This window comes from Telopea speciosissima, chromosome 5 (assembly GCF_018873765.1).
Source record: "Telopea speciosissima isolate NSW1024214 ecotype Mountain lineage chromosome 5, Tspe_v1, whole genome shotgun sequence".
In the NCBI taxonomy this organism is placed as follows: Eukaryota; Viridiplantae; Streptophyta; class Magnoliopsida; order Proteales; family Proteaceae; genus Telopea; species Telopea speciosissima.
In genome coordinates, this window is record NC_057920.1 from 16512168 (window position 1) to 16535429 (window position 23262).

A 23262-nucleotide genomic window follows, 5' to 3' on the forward strand; every position below is an offset into this window, starting at 1 on the left:
GGTAGACACTGAATTTTGTCACATCGAAAAATTATTTGACAATAATGGAAGGAGTCTCTTGAAACCTCATTAGAAAAATGTGTCGTAGAGCAGTTCAGGGTTTTGTTGGGAAAATGACTATTTTGCCCTTCGTATTAATTAAGTGCCCTAACCTTTTCAAAATTGACCAAAACTTATAAGGTGAGTGTGTTTTGTCATATTAAGCTTATATCTATAAGATGCAGCAAAGATGATGTTGTTTGGCCAAAATTTTATGCAATTACAATATTGTAGGTGCTTTAAGCAAAGATGACGTTGCTTTGAGCGTGGTTTTGAATATGTTCATACATGAATTTACTTCCGACGTCCACATCATTTGATAGTATTCAGAAAGACCTTTACAACGATATATGGTTCGTCAAAATCAGACTATTGAATGAAAAGATATTGGTGTCCTAAGTTTTAGGTCACAAATCACTTTTCTGGCCAATTAAGTAGTGTCATATGGTATTGTCTCTGAGATACCTCAAGCACCATCTCTAAGGTACCGTATATATGATGATCCTTGCGGTACCGCAGGGCTCATGGGGTGGTCTATAAATAGACTCCCTTCATTAAGAAGAGTGTGCGTACTGGACCGGAGAGATCCGAACCACACCCCAGACAGAAGCGAACTGTTGCCTAGTACATCATGGGAATAGCCTTCTCACTCCACAAGAGGGTGGACCAAAGAAAAAAGGAGGAGTTGCCATCTAGATTAGAGTATAGGACCCACAAATGAAGTCCCTTCTTTGTAGGAGGGATACAAAATTAACTCCAAACTCAATGGTAGGTCTGCTCCAAATCACTGGGTAAGTGTCAAGTTACGTTCGGGGAAGGTCTTTAGTACCCCCAAAACTGGCCTTCCTAGACCATAAATTTGTTGTTCATGCATGTTATGCACCTAATTAATCTAATTGAAAAGGTTTAGTGTATCTTGATTGAGGTTTATGAATATAGTTAAACTAATTAGGATTAACTCCTTAATCCTTATTTTTTTGGTTACCCTATATTAGGTACTTAAGTGCATTATGAATCTTACTTAATCTAGTTAATTTCATTTGCCTTAATTTGAAACCCTAATTTTCAGGCCAAAGTCCTAAAGTCAACTTTAAAGATTAATCAAACACTAAGCTAGGTTTAGCATGATGGAAAGCAAAAGCCTACCTTTTAGCGGAAATGAGCATTGATATTTACAAAATGAGTATATTACTCCCCCCTCCCCTCGATTATGCTCTAATGACAGACCCCTCCCCTGGGTATTGAGTAATGACTCTCCCCTCCCCTGTATTAACAAGATTCTATTAACCGTACCCATTCTGTTAAAAATGGTTGTTAAGTGATGACATCACCTTAAAAATATTCATTTAAACCCCAAAATGCCCTTATTTTTGTGATATTCCAATAATACCCTTGACCATATCAAAACCCTAAAAACATCTCTAGACCGTTTCTCCAGCGTGAGTAATGGTCACCACCGCCACCACCACTTCTGTAGCCACGGTCACCACCGCCGCCGCCCTCACATCGTCCATAAACATTGTCGCATCCACCACAGAGCAAGAAAGCCATCCAATATTGGAGAACAGTTGGTGATTCTTTTTTTCTTTTTTTTTGGTTGAACAGTTGGTGATTTCAAGGTTGGGTACTGGAGGTGATGGCAGCCTTTCAGATAAGATGGTGATTCCTGATCATATCATTTTTTTCATTGTTTCTCGTTCGTCTTATCTTTTCTTCTCATTACTCAGGTCAGATCATAATCTCTCTATCCTGCGCATAACTTCCTAATTTGTTCTTCAGAGTTATTGATCTATTGGTTGTGTTTCATGTTCTATAAGTTTAGATTTCAACTCTCTTTTCAAAATCAATCACCAAAACCCAATCTTTTCACTGTTTTCCAAGAATGCTTCTTCAAGTAGGAATTCTAAATTTCTCAATCTTAGAATCTAATTTTTTTATTATGTTTTCAAATCTAGGTATCAGTTTGGAAACTTAATTTATTGTTGTTTTCAAAACCAGATCTTTCTACTGATTTCATGGAATCCTAATTCCAACTTGATTTCTTAAATATCCCTGTTTTGAATCGAATATTGGTTTTTGAGTTAAACCTCAGAGAGTAGAGTGTTGCCTGGTTGAACAACGTGTGGACTGTTGGTATCTTCCCTAGCTTCCTCCTTTCCATCCAGTAAGCCTTCTAATCTCCCTTTTCTTTCTTTTCCTCCTCCTTCCTTTACCTTGTATCATCTCTATTCTGTTCTGGCGCTAGTTCTGGTACAGCAAGAAAGGCATCGATCTCCCTATAGGTTCCTTCTTTTAATCTCAAGTTTTGGGACTTTATTATCTAGCAATGGGCAATCCCTTTCTCGAAGCTCTGTTCGAGATCTGTTGGTGGGAAGTTTCATTCGAATTTCGAGGTTTGGTTCTTCATTCTACCGCTGAGTTCTAGTTTCAGTCTCCTCCGGTTCCTTTGTTGTTGGTTGTTCCGAGCATTATAAGCATTCTATTTGGGAGGACTAGTAGTGGGGATCTCTCACTTGGAATTTCATATTCAACCTTGACCATATGACGGAGTTTGAACATCTGAATTCTTGCTGGACTTCAGTCTGGAATTATTCTGTTGCGTGGTGATATGCTGTGTGTGTCTAAGTTATCATTTCCTCACCATGGAGACCCTTTGCATCAGCAGCAAGGAAAGGGCAAGGAGGGAGCATGACTGGGGACGGTGAGAGGGGTTGCGTTGTCAGCAAGGTGGGGGCAGAGTTGTAGGAAAGGGGTTGTAAGAGGAGGAAAAAGAAGAAAATTAAGCAGAAGAAGGAGGGGGTAATATAGTCTTTTTGTATCACTTAACAGTCCTTTTTAATGGAATGGGTACAATTGATAGAATCTTGTTAATACAGGGGAGGGGAGAGTCGGTACTCAATATCCAGGGGAGGGGTTTGTCATTGGAGCATAATCGAGGGGAAGGGGGAATAATTTACTCTTACAAAATTAATGACAAAATTTCCTTTGGGACATGCAAGAAAAATATATAAAACCTTATTTGGATGCAAAAAGTTCTAAGACTTGCTTTAATAACATAAAAAAACATGCAAAGGGCATGAGAAAAATTTTCACAAAATTCAAGTGAAAAGCATGCTTGAAATTACCAAAACATCCTTAGAGTGAAAGCGGTAGAAAAGACCCCTAAAATGCCCAAATGTATGGAAAAAGATTTGGATACCTAAAATTAGCTCTAAAATGTGATTGACCGGAGTACCCTTGAGTGGCAAAAACAGTAAATAGGGCCAAAAAAGCTCTTTTTATTTAAGAGGATTTGAAAACACTCATGCATGTTTTAAAACACTTTAACATACCAAAATATGCAACTAATCGAGGTTAAAACCCAAATTTTCGGAAAAGTTGGCAAAATTAACATAATGCCCCTAGTTGGTTCACATCCTTGCAACTCATCTTTCGCTTTTTTCAAACCCTAAACGATTTGGGGAAGATGAGTATGGTTTTTTTTTTTTTTCTTCAAATCCTAGGATAAGAGCAATTTGGTCGCTAGAACATGGTTATCACTCACCAGGGATCTAAAGGTCACCGGTGAGCTAATTTGGCCGTGGTTGGCGCCGATAAGCCCCTATTTTCCTTTCTGGTTCCTTACGTCGATGAGGGCAATTTGGCCATTTAAATCAAAATTCTAACGTTTAACGTCTACAATTAACGCAGTGGGTGTTTTTGTTACTTAGTTTGAAAAGCAGGAGAGGTACATGGAATTTTTGAAACCTCACGGGTGAAAGTGTACATAAGTGATACCTCAGGGTAGGTACGTGATATTTTCCCCCAAAAAAAAAGGTATAAAAAATCGTCAACCCTATTGTTTTTTCGGTATGGGGCTTTTATTAAGCAATGCTCTTCTAAGCTTATTATCATTTCTTCTGATTGTTTCCTGCAAGAGTCGTCGGCCCTCAAGTTCTGATCTACGAAGAAGCAGCAGAAGAACAATAGAGATGGAGATTCTGAAACCGAAGCTGGGATTACTAATTCTTTCAGCATTGCTTTTCGTCTTCAATCTCTCTATATGGACGATCCACGGGCAGGGATCTATTCCCGCCAGGATTGATGGGTTCGTGTACAAGAACCATCTACCTGATTATGCAGATACGATAATGATCGAAGCATTCTTTGACCCGGTCTGCCAGGATTGCAGGGACGCTTGGCCTACGCTGAAACAGATTCTCGAGGACTACGGCCCTCGACTTTCACTTATCGTTCATCCCTTTGCGTTAGCGTGAGTTTGTCTCCCTTGCATGTCTTCTTTGTCTATTTAGAAAAATAAAATTGAATAATTTTTATTCTTATCTGCTAATATGGACTTCATTGAATGTAGTGGGTTTGTTTGTTATTTTAAATATGGAATGCCGAACTACAATAATTTCTTATCTTTTTTCTTCTTTATTTATTTTTAGTTGTGTAACTGGAATATGCAATTTGCTCTTAGGATTGTTGATTTGGATACCCGTTTGGATTTTGTTGCCTGTCGTGAAATTGAACTGTAGTACCCTTCGCAGCCCCACCCAACGGAAAAGAAGAAGAAGAAGAGAATGTAATGTTCTATGATTTGACGAACATTTGGGTTCACTTCTTTCTTTATAATCAAAATTGTTCAAGAATGTCTTTTCTTATTCAGAGTTTTTTATTTTTTTTGAGGGGGGGGGTGTTTGGGGATCAAGGTCTGACACCAAATTCTAATTTAACTCGAAATTTAGTTTCGGGTGGATAGTAGTTTTAATATACCCCTTCTTCTATTTAGGCCTTTAAAAAAAAAAAAAAAAAAAATTGGGAAGGGGGGGGGAGGGCGGTGTTGGGGATTTTGTCATTTCCTCTGCTTTCTTTTTTACTCTGTCTGATACAGTGATAAGTGATAACATTTTCAGAAACTGTTTTCAGTTTTGGAAAGCAGGAAAACGTTTTTATGGTGAAAAACATCTTTATAAGCCCTTTGTTTCGAACAATTGCTTACTCTCTGTTTTTGGGAACAGAAAACACCTGTAAATTCAATTCAGAAAATATAGGTTTTCAAAACAGTTTTCTTTCTTCTGTGCTACTTTTAAGTAGAATTATGTTTCTGTTTTTAACATTCAAATCCTAAACAAAGTAATGCAGTGTTTGGTTTGACCCTCCAATCTTCTGATTATTCTCATGCTCTCAGTTTACTCTCTCTCTCTCTCTCACACACACACACACTCTCTCTCTCTTAATTTGGTTGGATCAAAGTTCCTTGAACTGGGTTCAGCCATAGATCTAATACCAAGTAGTGTCTATCTAATCACCCCTAGGCTGTGGTTAGAAAACCCATATATAGTAAGCCCATGACCCATATAACTCATAGGGGACTTGAAATTAAGTCTAGCATGAACCAATCTTGAACCATAGGTTCAGCTGGACCTAGAAAATTGAACCCAACCCAAAATAATAGGTTCTTCTCTTCTTGATGGATTTTTGCATCAATTCTCCCCGGCTTAAAAAAACTCGACCTCGAGTTTTGTAAAATTGAGGAATCAGCTTGATGAGGTACATCATAACAGAACTCGGGTAGATCACGGATGTTAGGAATGAAATCCTCAAGTTATGGAACTCATTCTTCAAATAATTTTTATGGAATCACGAAGTCAATGTGCTCAACTTCACGATCGACATCAAATGTGAATGATGTGCCCGTGGAGTCTGCAATTGTATCTTCAACTTCTTAATCCGTAGTCTCAGCCTCTATTGTAGTACCAAGTTCCTTGGTGTCTTGTCATCATTGTCCTCCTCTATTATGAATGATGTGTTCTCTCCTCGTTGGCCTCAATAGTTGCTACAATTGCATTTGTATTCTTTTTCCGTTGAGGGCACAATTTGAAAAAGTGCCCATATTTGTTGCAATTGTGGCACTTGGTCTCACCACCACTGTTCATTAGAGCCTTGCCCTTATATGTGGCTGTAGGTGTGTTAATTGGTCTACTCGTGAACCCTGTAGGCCTAGTAGGTGCTCGTGGTGTTCTGTTCTCCCCTGGTTTGGAAACTGATTCACCTCACTTGGGGCTTTAATAATTCCTCAACTCGTAATGCCTTTTGAAAGCAATCTTGTAAGTCATAGATATCGACCACACCAATCTCCCTTCGAATCTTTTGTTAACCCCTGCTTGAATCGAGACAAAAGTTGAGCATCATTCTCTTCGATTTCTGTATGTGAAACGATTTAAATTGTTCCATATACTCCGACTACTTAGAGGTGCCTTGCCGTATAGAATTTAGTTGGTCATGCAGATCCGTCCAGAAGGTCTGAGGGAGGTACTTTCTCTTTAGCGCTTTTTTCATCTCGTCCCATGTGGTGGGTGTTGTACCTCGTATGTGCAACCTCCGTTCTTGGTTGTTCCACCACTCTCTTGCTGGTCCAATCAACTTGCCTCGAACTAACTTCAGTTTCATTGGCTCTGTGAAGTCATTTTAATCATAATAGTCATCTAAAGAGGTTAGCCAGTCGAACACTTGTGGGTCAAATTTCCAATTGTACTCTTTCAACTCTAGCTTAACCTTTTGGGAGTCAGCAGTGTGCCGATTAGGTACACCATTATTACCATCAAATTTGCTCGTATGAGGTCCTTAAAAGAAGGTTGAGGTGTAGGAACCCTCTGACCCATAAATTTTATGGTATTTATGGTATAATGGGTTGGCAATCGTTCATTAGGTCTGGGATGCTCAGAATTATCATATGTAGGGGAAAGATTTGACTCAAACTTTTGCTCCATAACAGTCATGTGATCTGACAACTGCCTGAACATATTAGTGATCTGGTTGAGTGATTCTTGAAAGTTTGTTGAATGAGAGTTCCTTGAACTAGGTTCAGCCATAGCTCTGAGACACCCACAGCTCTGAGACCAAATAATGGCTATCTAATCTCCCAAAGGTTGGGGTTAGAAAACCCATTAATACTAAGGCCATGACCCACATAACCCGTTGGGGACTTGAAATTAAGTCTAACTGGAAGTCTGGAATGGGGATTATAGGCTTCTTTCTGAAATTCTGCATCACACTCTCTTGTCGCTGTGCTGCGCTCACGTTCACTCATAACCAGCGGCGTTCGAGGAGATTGTGTTGTCACTAGTTGTTTGCACTTTCAGAAGATTTCTGCCCAGCAAATTCGGCATTTTCTGTTTCTCTTCTCTGTGGGCACAAAGAGAGAAGGTGAGGATAGTGTCAGCAAGTGAATAAGGAGAGGGATCAAATGACCACCCCCTCCACCCCTCCCACACCATTAAAAAAAAAAAAAAGAAAAAAAGAAAAGAAAAGAAGAGGGAAGAGTGGATTTTTGTGTTTGTAATTGTAACTTGAGACTAGAGATATGGAATTGCGTGGGTACTCTCAAAGTTGTTGATTAAATGGTGACTTGACAAAATGGGAAGGATTATGGAGAGACTAGAGACTGGACCATCTTTTATGGATGGATCAGAAATCAGTGAAGAGGAGAACTTGCTGATTCAAATGGTCACTTTATAATCATCAGATTTGTCAGCGTGGCCATGGCAGCATCTCTAGTGCTACAGTCTTCATTGTCTTTGAGTGAAAACAAAAATTCAAAATTTAGAGAGAAGAAAGGAGAAAAGCAGAAAGACTGTTGTAGAAAACAAAACTACAAAAGAAATCCTTATCAAATATGTCTCTTATGAGAACAAAAATAGAAAAACAAAAACAATCAAAAACGGTTTTCTGTTTTTTCAATAAGACACCAGAAAACGTTATCAATTGGGGCCATAGGCTTTGGGTTGTTTATTTGTTAGATATAGATTTTCTATAATAAACCCTCTCTTTTTTTTGTGTGTGTGTGCGCTTTTGATTCTCTTGTTAGTTTATGTAAACAATTATCGAGTTCTATTTGGGTTATATGGTTTATCCTCTTGCTTATGATTGTTAAGGTATCCAAATAATTTTGTCATCTTGACATAACTGCTGATTTAGGTATTAGTGTTGTGCACAGTGCACACATGGGATTCAATATGAGTGTCAGTGTCAATTCAACTCCTGGAGAGAGACTGAATTTGATTTGCTCCTATTGCTTTAAGTTGGTCAAACATAGGAAAGAATTCCCTTTTCAAATAGCCTAGAGTTCAATCATAAATCACCTTACCTTCTCCTTGGGCGATCTTTACTTTTTGCTTGTCTTTGTATTATAATTTCAGGGAAGCTATAGTCTCTGCATTTTTCATTGTGAAAACATGGAATTATCAGTTATTCTGATTGTTTACTACTGTGCTGGTGGGTCCTTGTCTCCATGATCTGTTGATGCAGCCCAAACTGGAGAACCAATAGAAAGATTTAAAAAAAAAAAAAAACTATTTCCTCAGTTGGAAGCGGAATGCAACAACCAATCACTAGGTAAAGATAACTGGGGATAAATGATGGATTGGTGGATAACCTGAGAGTCACTGGACTGAATCTCTCAAAGCCATGTAGGCTCCAACCTCCAAAGGAAGGAGGAATTTCTCACTCCAGTATTCCAACAGATGATCCCAACACCATGTTCCTTTTATGCCCACTGATACGATCTGCTTGCCAGCTTTAAAGCTTGGTGTTACCCAATCTAGGATTTCTTATTATTGCCAATGATTGGCTGTTAATGATAAGTAACATGAAAATAAAATTCTGGTATCTCTATATGTGTTGAAATCTGTTGTTATATCAGACATCCTACGTACATTAATATGGAACCCAAATGCCCTGATAGATTTTTCTCCTATGGCAAATGCAGTTATCATGATAATGCTTTTGTTACTAGCCGTGCTCTGCACATTGTGAATAAGCTGAATGCCTCTGCCACATATCACTTGTTGGAGCAGTTCTTCGAGCATCAGGTTTGGTGCGTTACAACTTAGAAAATTGTCTATTTTTGGAGTAATATTTTGGTCTCATCTATTACCAATGCCTTAATCTATCAAGGATATTTAGCGGAGCTAGATATGGCATAAAAACTGCTTACTGTATAGATGTGAAGAAAGTTGAGCTCACAAAATAAAGATAATGGTTGGGGGAGGGCTAGCAAACCTTGGAAGTGGGGACTTGACAGTCATGATTACTGTTACAATATCAGAATTTGAAACCAGCAATCACAAGAGAGAAGATGGAAGAGAAGAAGAACAGAGAGATTGCTAAGGAGACTAGAAACTGATGGTTTTAGCCTCCCCCCTGGAAGTTGTAGTGGAAGCGGTTTGATACTAGATACAACAACAACAACAAAAAACTCAGCCTTATCCCAACTTAATGGGGTCGGCTAAATGGATCCAACGAAAACAAAGTAGTAAAAACTGAGGTCTAAATACAGAAAAAGGGGAATGAAGAGATGGGGAAAAGAGATGAGAAGTGAAAAACTGGTACATGGGGAACGAAGAGATAGGGAAAGAGATGAGAAGTGAAAAACTGGAAAAGACAAATGAAAGATGGAAAATAAAAGAATAAAAGAAGAAAGAAGAAAGTAAGAGGAAAGAGGTCACGAATTTCGTTGATTGGACCAACTCCAATGGCAGAAACCCTAGCTTAAGAAGAAGAAGACTTTATTTTCTCTATCAAGTTCTCTCTTTCTCTTCTCTAAGAGAATATTATGAAAACAAAAATTGTAATGCTAGTGCAATTTCAGGTTTGTGCCAAGTTTCTCTTAAATAGAGAAAATCTACCTTATAGATTATAATCTAATGGATAAGATCGCGCCATGTGGTGTGATCCTAAAGGGTAGCCTTTAAGTTATCCTTAATTGCACAAAAGGTGTAACTTGAAAACCCCTTGTGGTAGATATTTTCATTGCCCTTTCTTCCCACCACAACCAACATCCATAGTGTGTAATGACCCCAAACTAACCAAATATAGTCGGAACCGCACAGGGTAAAACATACCATACACACATCAGAAAGAATGAAACATCAATCACATAACGTCAAAGTTCAATATTAGCGAAAGACTTACTATTCATAAAAGGGTTATTTACATAGATACAACACCGGAATAGATCTGATGGCTACAAAATTTCAAACCTACTTAATAAAGCAAGTACAACATTTGTCTGGTCCTTTAGACAAACATTTTTCATATATACAAGTACAACTGATCCAAAAAGGAAGTAAAAGAAAACATCTAAGGTTTGTCCTTGGTACCCTTCCCCTTGTCTTCTTTCTTTGGATCTTCTTAAAAGATTATACAATATGAGGTGAGCTAATAGCTCAATGAGTGTCAATACATAGTCATGCTATTTCAATACAAGAATATATCTTCATATGCATAACATTGAACCCAATTTCAATACCACAGCATATTATTAATTTAAACAATGCAATGTATTCACAATGCATAATTTCATCCACTTCCTCTTCACATTTCTTCTGAGAAGTATCTCATATTCTGATTCCTCTCCCTTGCTAAATGAGATATCATCCCAGTATACCTCTCACTCCTCCCCCTGCTAACTGAGGAAACCATATACATACCTCACTCCTCACCCCCCCTGCTAAGTGAGGTTCAATTCAATTCTTACCTTATATAGCTCACAAGCATTATAAGAGGTATTCATTCATTAACATGCACTTACAGTTATTATCCACAATTAACAAATTGCATGTTAACACAATCATATACCATTTCTGTTCATGCATAACGGTACATAGCATTCAATAATAATATATTCAAGAGAGTTACATAGCATTCAATAACAATATATTCAAGAGAGCATATGCAACTCATCATACAAGACATACATGTCAACTTGTTACTGATAATATGCCAATTCATACCTTCCATTCATACAATAACCATTGACTATGTACATCAACTCACCTATACTGTACTTAGTAATTAACGCTCTTCACAACTTCAAAAGCCACTTGTACAAACAAGATTCCTATTTAGGACTACATCATATCATTAGAGGTTATTACTGATCCAAGTCCACTTTGCAAAACACCCTACAATTACAATTACAAAATTTATCATCTAAAATGGTTAGATCGTTCCTGCAGAACCTTCTAGTTCAAGGTCGGATATCTTACACAAGACTTGGGTTGACTTTGTCTTTATAAAACATGTAGAATTTTGAATCTTTTTACTATAGCAAAAAGAATCAAGTCATTTGGATTCTTAACAAATGAGTTATGACAGTTTTAGTGGACCGAGGTCAGAATTAACACAACAATGTGCTTTCGGGTTCATGACATTCATCCATTTGGAACCGTTATTTTGATAACTTTTTAAGCTGAATTAGAAGATAGATATTTCTATACAAATTGTAGATGCATGAGTTTATTTTCTAATCCAACAGGAATAACTCATTTTGAGTTGTATTGAAAGTGTTACACTATCTGGACTGAGCAAAGGTCATTCTGCTAGTTAGCAAATTTCAGTCCAAATGGTAGTTTGGAACAAATATGAATTTGGGTCTTCCAATAGGGTTCCATATGGGGGTTTCACCCTTTATATTCAAATCCAAAACTGTCATTTGGACTGAAATTTCCTAACTGGCAGAATGACCTTTGCTCAGTTCGGATTTTCACCCTTTATAATCAAATCCAAAACAATATAATCTCAACTCACAATTGAGCTCAATCAAAACTACTTAATTCAAAACAAAATCACTTTAAGGAATCTAATTGAACTTACCTTTGGAAATACTCAAGTGAAACTTTGAACCCTTCTTAAATCTGTACCTTCTCTCTCAATCCTTCTTCAATACTTGATTTCGGTAACACAAATCCTCTATCCTATAATAATAGCAAATAAACCATTCAATAATCCATCAAAAAAGAGCATAAACTGCTGGAGGAGAAGAATTATAAACCTATATTACCTACTAGGAGCTGTTCCTCTTGGTTCCTTCTCCTTCTTCCTTTTTTCTTCTCTTTTCTTTTCATAATTAGTTTCAGCAACACAAACCAACAAAAACCAACGTAGGTAGCTCTTCTCTCTCCTTTTCTCTTTCCTTAGTCAACCTGCCACCTCCTCCTTGTTTGTAACCTCCTGTAGAGAGATTTAAAATTAGGGAAAGGCTTGGATGATCTTAGTGACCCCAAGCACCTCTTTATTTATAAGACTAATAAAAGAATAAACATATGTACATGAGCAATGTGGGATTAAACCACATACAAACAAACAAATAAATAAAGAGAAAAAAAGTCCAGAATACCCCCCACGGTATTCTGGCCCATATCTAACACTCCCCCTCAAGTTGGAGCATTTATATCGTGCATGCCCAACTTGACTAAGATAGGATGAAACAGCTTGCTAGTCAGCCCCTTAGTGAACACATCCGCTAGCTGATCAGTAGACTTCACAAAGGGAACATAAATAAGGCCAGCTTCAAGCTTTTCCTCATGAAATGTCTGTCAACCTCCACATGTTTAGTGCGATCATGCTGGACAGGATTATGAGCAATGCTAATGGCAGCTTTATTGTCACAATAAAGCTGCCAATAAAGCATCATTGGAAGATGGACAACAACACCAATATCCTGTAATAATCCCTTAAGCCACAAAAGTTCACAAATGCCTTGGGCCATCGCACGAAACTCAGCTTCAGCACTGGACCTTGCCACAACATTCTGCTTTTTGCTATGCCATGTGACAAGGTTCCCACCCACAAAGGAACAATAGCCAGAGATAGATTTTCTGTCAGGAGAACCAGCCCAATCGGCATCAGTATAAGCTTCAATCTTCAGGTGACCATTAGAAGATAAGAGAATTCCCTTTCCTGGAGCAGATTTCAAATACCTCAAAATACGACGGACTGCATCCATATGAGAGGAATAGGGATCATGCATGAATTGGCTCACCATACTCACAGCAACTGCTATGTCAGGTCTGGTGTGAGAAAGATAGATTAGTTTGCCCACTAACCGCTGATAACCACCCTTGTCAACAGGTTCACCCTCTTTCTCCCTAAGTTTTGTAGTAGCATCCATAGGAGTATCTGAAGGATGACAACCTAGCAACCTTGTCTCAGTCAACAGATCAAGGACATATTTTCTTTGAGAAAGAAAGATGCCCTTTGAAGAGCGAGCAACTTCTATCCCTAGAAAATATTTGAGAGAACCTAGATCCTTGACCTCAAACTCACGGCCAAGGAGAAGCTTCAAGTCCCTGATAGCAGCATCATCATTACCAATCACCACGATATCATCCACATAGACTATAAGTAGAGTAACCTTGTCACCAACTCGTCTGATGAACAAAGTGTGATCAACATTGCTCTGCTTATAACCTGCTGAAATCATAGGCTTATGAAATCTGCCGAACCAAGCCTTAGGTGATTGCTTCAACCCATATAGAGCACGTTTCAACTTACAGACTTTGCCCCTAGTCCTGTCATCAGAGAAGCCTGGTGGAATGTTCATATATACCTCCTCCTCAAGCTCCCCATGGAGGAAGGCATTCTTTACATCTAACTGCTGAAGATCCCACCCAAGATTCGCAGCACAAGATAATAACACCCTGATAGTGTTGAACTTTGCCACTGGTGCAAAGGTCTCCTGGTAGTCAACTCCATAGGTTTGAGTAAATCCCTTTGCGACCAGATGTGCCTTGTACCGATCCACTGAACCATCAGCCTTCTGTTTTACCACAAAGACCCATTTACATCCCACTGGTTTTTTCCCTGGAGGAAGTGCCACAAGATCCCACGTGTTATTTTTGTGTAGTGCTCTCATTACTTCCAGCATTGCAGCCTTCCACTTTCCATCTGTATATGCTTCCTGCCAATTTTTAGGAATAGAGACAGAAGAAAGAGAGCATACAAAAGCACGGAAAGAAGGAGAGAGAGAACTATACGAAACAAAGCGAGAAATAGGATGTAAAGTGCAAGTCCTAGTACCTTTGCGATGAACAATAGGTAGGTCGGAAGGAGAGAGATTACCAGGAGATGGAGGATCCGGGTCTAGAGCCGGCAATTAGATGAGTACTGGTGCTACAGTGGATTGCAGCTGCCCTCTGTTGGATCTGCCCCTTGTATAGGTGATGGTGTTTGAGTAGTCGATTCTCTTCTGAAATTCACCAATGGTCCTCTGGACGGGAGTCAGCTCCCCTTGGATAGGAACATTAACAACACTATTTTCAACAGTCTCCCCCTGTACAGGATTCCCATCAGGTGAGGGAGGAACAGCCAGAGAAAATTGGGCATCCAAAGTAGGCTGGACAGCAGCCGTGGGTGGTGGTAGATTAGGCTGGACAGCAGCCGTGGGTGGTGGTAAACTAGGCTGGTCAGCAACCTGAGGAACCTCTGGTAGAGGAATCTCAAAAGGCACATCTTCACTAGAGCTCTCCCCTTGAAGAGGTGGCGAAGAATAGTAAGAAAGTGACTCATGGAAAATAACATCCATACTAACCATGGTCCGGCGGGAAGGGGGATGGTAACACTTGTAACCTTTCTGGGTCGGAGAATAACCAATGAAAATACAACGAAGGCCCCGAGGTTCCAGTTTGCCAGGAGATCTAGTATCCCTAGCATAACACACACAACCAAACACCTTGGGTGGCACAATAAAGGAGGAATTTCCCAATAAAACATCAGAGGGGCTACGAGAGTTAAGGACCCTAGAGGGCAGCCTATTAATGAGATAGGCTGCAGTGAGTACCGCATCCCCCCAATATTGAGATGGGACATTCCTCGCAAACATCAAAGCCCTGGCCATCTCTAGCAAGTGGTGATTTTTTCTTTCTGCCACACCATTTTGGGCAGGGGTATCCACACAACTAGTTTGATGAAGGATGCCATGATCAACCAAATATTTTTGAAAATGTGACTCAGTGTACTCTGTTCCATTATCACTTCTCAATACTTTGAGAGTAGCTTGGAACTGAGTTTGAATAAGTTTATGAAAATGCTGAAAACATGAAAAAACTTGATTTTTTGTTTTCAAAAGGTATACCCATGTATTCCGAGAATGACAATCAATGAAAGAAACAAACCACCGATGGCCAGAAATAGAAGGTTTACGACTAGGGCCCCAAACATCAGAATGTACCAAATTAAAACAAAAAGAACTCCTTTTATTAGAAATTGGATAATTTGAACGTGTCTGTTTGGCCAGAACACAAGCCTCACAAAAAAAGTCATCCTTAGTACGAAGGGTGACTAGACTAGGAAATAAATGAGCTAAGATTCCTAAAGGGGGGTGACCTAACCTAGAGTGCCACTGGTAAAGTTCAGAAGAGACCATGGAGTTCTGGTGTAGTGGAGAATGTAATGGTGGTGGAGAGAAGCAAATGTCATCAAGCAGATACAGCCCACCGTGCACTTTACCCAATCCAATCGTCTTCCCAGACTCCAGATCCTGAAACACACAATGGGAAGGAAAAAAAGTGACTTTGCAGTTAAGGTCACGAGTAATACTACTAATGGAAAGAAGGTTAGTAGTAAAATTGGGAATGTGCAAAACAGAAGTTAATGGAAGAGAGGAAGTGCAGTTGATGATTCCCTTTCCAGATATGGAAGAAAGAGAACCATCAGCCATTTTGACCTTATCTTTCCCTGAAGTGGGAGAGTATGTATGAAACAAGCTAGAGGAACCGGTCATATGATCTGTAGCTCCAGAATCTATGATCCAAGGATGGGAAGCTATAGAAGCACAATGGCCTCCAAATGGAATACTTGACCGGGCAAAGTGTGAACCTGAAGGAGCAGATGAATTGGCAGAAGCTGATGTAGTAGAGGCAGTAGCAGCGGAAGACCTGAGCATACGTAGGAGTGCATGTAGATCATCCGGGGATAGACCAGGGTCAGTAGCAGGAGCTGCGGTAATAGTCTCGGTTTGATGGGCCTTGGTCTTGGTCTTATTCTTGGTCTTGGCAGCCTTTTTTGCTTCAAAATCAGCTGGTTTCCCATGAAGTTTCCAGCACTTCTCTTTGGTGTGATTGGGTTTGTGACAGTGCTCACAAACAACATTCCCTGTAGCAGAATCACCAAGAGAAACAGTGCCACTAGGAGCAAGAGTGGCAGGGGCAGCAGCCTTGAAAACTGATCTGTTTGTAAATAGGAGGGTGCAACATAGCAGCCCTTTGGTTCTCCTCAGAAGACACCAATGCATACGATTGTTCAAGTGTGGGAAAAGGCTTATGGCCCAACACCTGAACACGGATCTGATCATATTCCACATTCAATCCTTCCAAGAAGTCATATACTCTGATCTTATCCACGTGCTTCTTATAAGAAGCAATATCAGTCACTGTAGTAGGATGGAAGTCTGAGAAATGGTCCAACTGTTGCCAGACTGCGGAGAGTAGCATAGTATTTGGACACCAAATGTTCTCCCTGAGTGGTGTGAAGGACTTTCTTCCGGATTTCATATACTTGGGCATCATTGACCAGCTGCCCATATGTTTCCTTGCATGCGGCCCAAATCTGAGAGGCAGTGTCCAGAAGAAGAAAATTATTCTGTAAATCTGAAGTCATAGAGCCAATCAAATAAGACATCAGAACACCATTATTGGCAAGCCACTTTTCCTGAGCAGGCCCTGTTCAGGAGGCATAACACAAGTGCGATTAATATGACTGGTGAGACCACGGCGTGCAATGGCAAAAGAGGCAGATCTGGACCATAGAAGATAATACGAGCCATCCAGTTTAATAGGATTTGGTGGGAAGTTGTGGTACTCTGTCTTGCCGTGACCATCATTAATAGCCTGATCTGAAGTAGCTGAAGAATTGGTCGAATCACCCATATTGGCAGCAAAAAAGTCCAATAATAACTTCAAAGTAAAGTCTGAATCACCTCTCCAAATATGAGAACCAGCAACCAAGTGAAAAACCCTAATCGATTATGTCAGGGTTTTGAAGAAACCCTGACTGGCTGAAATCGATAAAGGAAACAAGGGGGCCAAAAAATTGCAGTGAATGGACTTAAACTGAAGTCGATGGAGCCTGTATAATTGAGAAAAAATACGTGCAAAAAATCAGATCCAAAGAAGCAGCAGCAGCCCTAAGACCGATAGGTGTCAGGGTTTTGAAAAAACCCTGTGATGATGGAGGATCGATCTCAGGGAGGTCTTCAAAAACTGAGCCGATAAAGGCCAAATTGATGTCGAGTGGTGCCTTAGAAGTGGAGAAGCAGCTTGCAGAAATTCAGGTTCAATAGGCAGCAGTAACCCTAAGATCGATAATTGTCAGGGTTTTGGAAAAAACCCTGTAATGGTGAAATCGATCTTAAGGAAGTCTTCAACTCTTGTGGGATAAGAACTGAACCAGTAAAAAATTGCTGCAGCAGCCACCACCACCACCACCTTGTAGCCACCAGCTATTTACATACATGACTGCCAAATAAACAAGCTCTAAGTCTATCCTCATCCTTTGGGTTCACCCAAACCCGTGGCTAGACCTACGGTTCATTTGAACCAAACCAAACTAAAACATAACACTAGCAGTTTATGCTCCTATGTTGGTTTTATGGACATGATGAATCGTGTTTTCAGAAAGGTGTTAGATCCGCTTGTTATTGTTTTTATTGATGATATTTTGATATACGCTAGAAGTGCAGAAGAACATGAGGAGCATTTGAGAATTGTATTGTAGATTCTGAGGGAGAAGAGACTGTTTGCAAAGTTTAAGAAATGTGAATTCTGGTTAGACAGAATTGTATTTCTGGGACATGTTATATCAAAGGATGGTATATCAATAGATCCCAACAAAGTGCAAGCAATGATTAATTGGAACAGACCGACCAATGTTACTGAGATTCGAAGTTTCTTGGGTTTGGTAGGGTGTAGGAGATTCATTGAGGCATTCTCCGGTATTGCAGTTCCTCTTACCCAATTAACAAGAAAAAATGTTCGATTTGGATATACCGAAGATTGTGAAAAGAGTTTATAGGAATTGAAACAGCGGTTGGTTACTGCTCTAGTATGTACTATCCCTACAAGATCTGGTGAATTTGTGATATATAGTGATGCATCTAGGAAAGGTTTGGGGTTGTGTACTTATGCAGAATGAGAATGTAAGAGCTTATGCTTCTTGCCAATTGAAGCCACATGAACAAAACTACCCTACTCATGATTTGGAATTGGCGGCAATTATCTTTGCTTTAAAAATTTGGAGGCATTTTCTTTATGGTGTGAAGTATGAAATCTTCATAGATCCCCAAATTTTGAAGTATATATTTACCCAGAAAGAATTGAATCTGAGGCAGAGGAACTCTTCCTCTTAATTCCTTCTCCTTCTTCTTCCGTTCTTCTCTCTCTTTTTCTTAATTAATTTCAACAACACCAAGCAACAAAAACCAACGTAGGTAGCTCTTCTCTCTCATTTTCTCTTTCCTTAGTCAACCAACAACATCCTTCTTCTTATTTGTAACCTCCTTAGGCCACCACCGCCACCTTGTAGGCACTAACTACTTACATATGTGGCTGCCAAATAAACAAGCTCTAAGTCCATCCTCATCCTTTGGGTTCACCCAAACCCATAGCTGGACCTGTGGTTCACTTGAACCAAATCAAATCGAAATAACAGTAGCTTAGTCAAACAAAGTGGCTGGACCAAGTTAACACTTCACCCTATGCCTTGTGGCTACTAATCATTCCACCACCTCATCCTCTCCATGCGCCACATGGCAGCTCTACATTAAGACATATGGTCCAATCGTTCCAAGACACCACTAATCATCATTGATTAAGATTAACCTATTAACATAAGCTTGCCACATCGTCCTTGCACTATTCATCATAACCAATAAAAATATGCCATCTCACATATATAGAATATTAAGTTCCACATCATCATAAATATTAATAAAATAATACAATGCGTAAATAATTATAAAATATTCTAAACAATATAAAATAACTATGAAGTGTCCCATACCACCTCACTGTTACAATACATTGTCCAGAATACTTACCAAACAATTGTCTTCATCCCACATTGGCATTCATTGGCACTTCATACACTCATACACTCATACGGTGCACCTACCAACACAGGGAAAAAAAAAAAAAAAAAGAGTAATCTAAAAGTATGTGGGGCCTTACATAGTGGACTTGCAACCATGGTACAAAAATCACCGTCATGCAATCAGGCCCATTGCAATTAACTAAGGGAGTTTCATGACCAGTGATTGGACCAAAAACAATTTGAAAACACTTTTCAAATATATTTAATATAATATAATATAATATAAAATCGCTTTTGCAAACTCTTTACAAAACAATAACCTAGGCCCAGGTTTTCAATCAATCACAGTTTAATAACTCACTGACTTGGATGTTCTCCCTAAATGGGTAGTTGTAAGTTGTAACCTTGTTGAGTGTCACCCCTATCACCATTTATACCTTGTACGCCAAGCGGCCAATGTATAGTCAATCCTGTCGGTAGACATCAATCATTGACTCACCCCAAGCGCATAAAATATAATGTAACCGTAAGTGCCTCTCAGGTATAAGAAAAAGTAACTACTAGTCTACCAGAAATTCCTATTGCCAAAACCAATCAGCATTGAAACCATCAAAAATTTCAAATGGATCAATTTTCAAGTGTTCAACACATTAAAGTGCTCCGTATTAACATACAATACGGCAACCCTAGAACAAAGTGCCAAAGTCTGTCCATTGTTGTGAACAATAAGTGGTACTTTTGGGCTGTTGTAGAAAGTATAGCAATTATAACAAACACATAATATAAGAATATAATTAATTAATTTAATCAAATTAAATTGGGTTTGATGGACAACACCCCCTTCATATCATTAATATAGAATTCAGATTACAAAGTTTCCTAGCAGAACTAGGAAAGTAAGTCAGCATGAAAATCTAATCTAGAGAGATAGAGTTTAGACTAATAAGTAAGCTGCTTAAGGAGAAGAGATAGAACACCTAAATACTACTACCACTGCGATATAAGCACTAATAATCCATGATAGGGTTTAACAATTACAAAAACAACGAAACCTTTAAAGGTGTGAGGGCAGTCCAGATTTTGAGCTGGAGCATGATCTCTCGTTTTTTTTGGGGGGGGTGGAGGTGGGGTTTGCGTATAGTGCACCCTTTTGTTTTCTTTGCTTGTAGGGCATTTTTTTCGCTGGCTTCTTCTATGAGTATGTTATTCATTTTCCCTTTCTGTATGTGCCAATATGTGTTTTGCATAGGCTGATCATGCTCCATATTGATTCATAATTTTTGATTACTTATTTTTTTCTTCTCCAAGATGAGATAAACTGTTATTGATTATGAAGAAGCCTTGCATTACAATTATGCTTTGAGGACTTTGTGATGCAGATCAATTAAGCGGGCCATTTGTTTTTGGATCGGTAGAATCAAGTTATTAGAAAAGAGAAAAAGAAAAACATATACAGACAGTGGAGGTAAGCTCTAAGGCCATCTCAAGGACAATCTCAAGTGAGAGAAGAGCTCCTCCCAGTCCCAAGCATTATCAAAAGACCAACAAATAGACATACACGACTCCAAGGAGCCACCCTCAGGGGGGACAACAGCTGCACAACCAACCAACACTCAAAAAAGCAGAGCACAAAATCCGCAAGAGGACGCCAAATTTCTATTAAATAAAACAAAAACTTAACACCAAAGAAAGTACTGAAAATTTTAGGTTTTTGAAGAAATCAGCTGATGCCAATGCTAAATTTATTGTTCATCAAGCGACAGTTTTAAAAATGAAATGGGACAATTTACATAAAAGGCAAATTCGCCTTTAGATGGTCCAGTATAAAGAGGCTTCTCTCAAGGGGACCCTAATCCTGCTACATGTCAGGATGATGTGGTAATTTTGAATTGTTGGATATACATTCAGGCTCAAATTCACCCATATACACCCCAGGTGTATTGGCATGCATCCCCATATATTTCCATGTATGTATACCATATTCTAACCAATACTGTGCACTCTCCTGTTTTCGCTGAAAAAGTTGAGATGTGAGCATGGGACCTAAGTAAGGGTCTACCTATCCACAAAATTTAAGGCCCATCCAATCTGCCACATGGCAGGCATGGGTCCTGTGTAAAAGGGACCTTTTGCCCATTAAATAATTAAGCCTATAATACATTGGTGATTTGATAATTCTATACTGCTACAACTGTTCCTTACGACATATTGATCATATTTGGCTCTTACAAATGGTAAATTAATCTCCTTCATCCAATACTGAATTAGCAATGAAATTGGGTTAAATGATTTGTGACATTTAGATATTAAGGGGCTGTATGACAATGTTTCTATTCCAAATGAGTATTTTTCTGAGTCAGAAATACCTTTGTTTGTACTTTTTTTGTTTTTTGTGTTTCTGTTCATTTAGAATACTTTTGTACAAAAACAAATGTTGTATGGTAAAACTGGGAAAAAATTATTTCTGTTACTAAAAAAGAACAGAAACACGTATGGAATGCATATTAACAGAAGTATATCTTCTGTTTGTGATGGTAACATTGCTCCATTGCGACCAAGTGGTCACGGGTTTGAGTCTGGAAACAGCCTCCGCAAAGCGGGGGTAAGGCTGCGTACATTATGGACCCTCCCTAGACCCCGTAGTGGCCGGAGCCTTGTGCATTGGGTATGCCCATATATCTTCTGTTTGTACCAAATCACATAAAATGCCATCCTACACATATTTTCATTACTCATATTTGAGAACACTATTTTAGCCACGTAAGCAAGACCGTAGAACGTGTCAATCGGACACGTGTGGTGGAGGTGGTGGCAGTAAAAAGAGTCGAGCTTGAGAGTTCGTTATGTTTCTTTATTTCCTTGAGTTTTATACATTATTTCTTAGTTATCTTAAGGAAATTGTGGACTTTATTGTCAACTTTTTGTTAACTGAAGTAAGGTAAAGTTTTTGCTGGACAGCAGCATATCCACTATGGAATCTATGGATGCTCTACCTACTTGTGTCATGTAAAATTGTGATGTGTCAATCTCTTCTGTTTGATATCTAGGGAATAAATAGTCTGGATTTGCCATTTGTCAAATTTCAAACTCAAATTCAAGGTTTTAATTTTCTAAATAGTATACTATAAAATGGAACTTACTAATGTTTATGAAGTTTCTTATATTTGAATATTCTACATTGATGTAGTTCCATGTTAACCAAGGAAGTAATATTCTCAAAGTTAGGAGACTAACGAATGTGAGAATAGGAAAATAGTAAAGTTTTATTCTTGAAGAAATAATGTTAAATCCCATGTCCTTGTCAGTATCAGTTTTGTAGAATGCCAATACCGCTAAACGAAGCATGTGGAAATACTTGGCTACCAGGGGTTTGTTGAATCCAGATTTATCAGAAGGCACTTAGAAAGCATAAACTTGCCTTAAATACCAAAAGAAAATTGGAATTACCTTGAAACTGAACCTTGGAAACCAAGATTATGATGTGCCTACAACATTCACCTATTCGTTTGATGATGTAATTGCAGTATAACTTTTGCCTGTTTGATACTTTTAATTCCATCCAGATTCCAGACTAAGATTGGTTGATGTGGATGTTAAACAGGAAAACTTTTACAATCAACAAACCTTCGCAATGTCTAGAGCTTCTGTTGTCGATCATATTGTGAGGTTTGTAAATAAAACAGTTGGGGATGACTCATTATCTGCAGTTGAATCTGGCTTCAGTGACAGTAGAAGTGATCTTGCAACTAGGATTTCCTTCAAGGTGAGAGCTTTACTATCAGATATCATTGGAAATTATAGAATCCTGCCATAGTATATATGCAATGTCTACTGGGTCTCTCATCATGCACTTCATGCCCTACGTGATCATCAATTCAGCAGGCCAGTCAGTGGCATCCAGCTGCCCTTCTCTTTCATAGCTTTGGCTTATTTCTCTATCATTTCCTTCTCTACTTTACACAAGCTTCTCACCATGCAGTATGGATGTTCAAGAGGGGTGATGGGCACACCTTATTTCTTTGTGAATGGATTTCCACTGCCCAATGCTGGCTCAGCTGTGGACTATGATGGGTGGAGAAGCATTATCGATCCCCTGATCAATATGCAGGGCAAGTCTGGGGATGAAACTCCACATTTCTTCTTATGAAAGACGAGGCCTTAAGCATGTGAGGAATCTCCTCTTCTTGATTGGATTTCGTATCTGTTTACAGTATCAAGAAAATGTTTTACATTTGAATCCACTTGGAAATTTGAGTGCGAAGCAAGTTTGGATTGATAAAGCATAGTGCACCATGAGTAGAACTGATGGTTTTTCTTGCCTAATGAAAGGTAACCCATAAAGTTGTTTATTAATGTATAATGTTCAATTTG

The 23262-nt window shown here is 38.9% G+C and overlaps 1 protein-coding gene across 1 annotated transcript; it reads left to right on the forward strand.

Moving 5' to 3' along the window:
- The first annotated feature begins 3972 nt into the window (after positions 1–3972).
- LOC122662050 lies at positions 3973–23168 on the forward strand. The gene is made up of 4 exons (XM_043857605.1): positions 3973–4291; positions 8792–8894; positions 22493–22654; positions 22871–23168. The coding sequence occupies exons 1-4, from the start codon at positions 4011–4013 to the stop codon at positions 23036–23038; spliced, it is 714 nt and encodes a 237-aa protein (XP_043713540.1). The 5' UTR covers positions 3973–4010; the 3' UTR covers positions 23039–23168.
- Positions 23169–23262: the final 94 nt, after the last annotated feature.

Coding starts and splice junctions, on each gene's coding strand:
- LOC122662050 (XM_043857605.1), top strand. CDS start 4,011: ATGGAGATTCTGAAACCGAAGCTGGGATTACTAATTCTTTCAGCATTG. Junction 8,895..22,492: donor AGCAGTTCTTCGAGCATCAG/GTTTGGTGCGTT, acceptor GATGTTAAACAG/GAAAACTTTTACAATCAACA. Junction 22,655..22,870: donor CAACTAGGATTTCCTTCAAG/GTGAGAGCTTTA, acceptor CTCACCATGCAG/TATGGATGTTCAAGAGGGGT.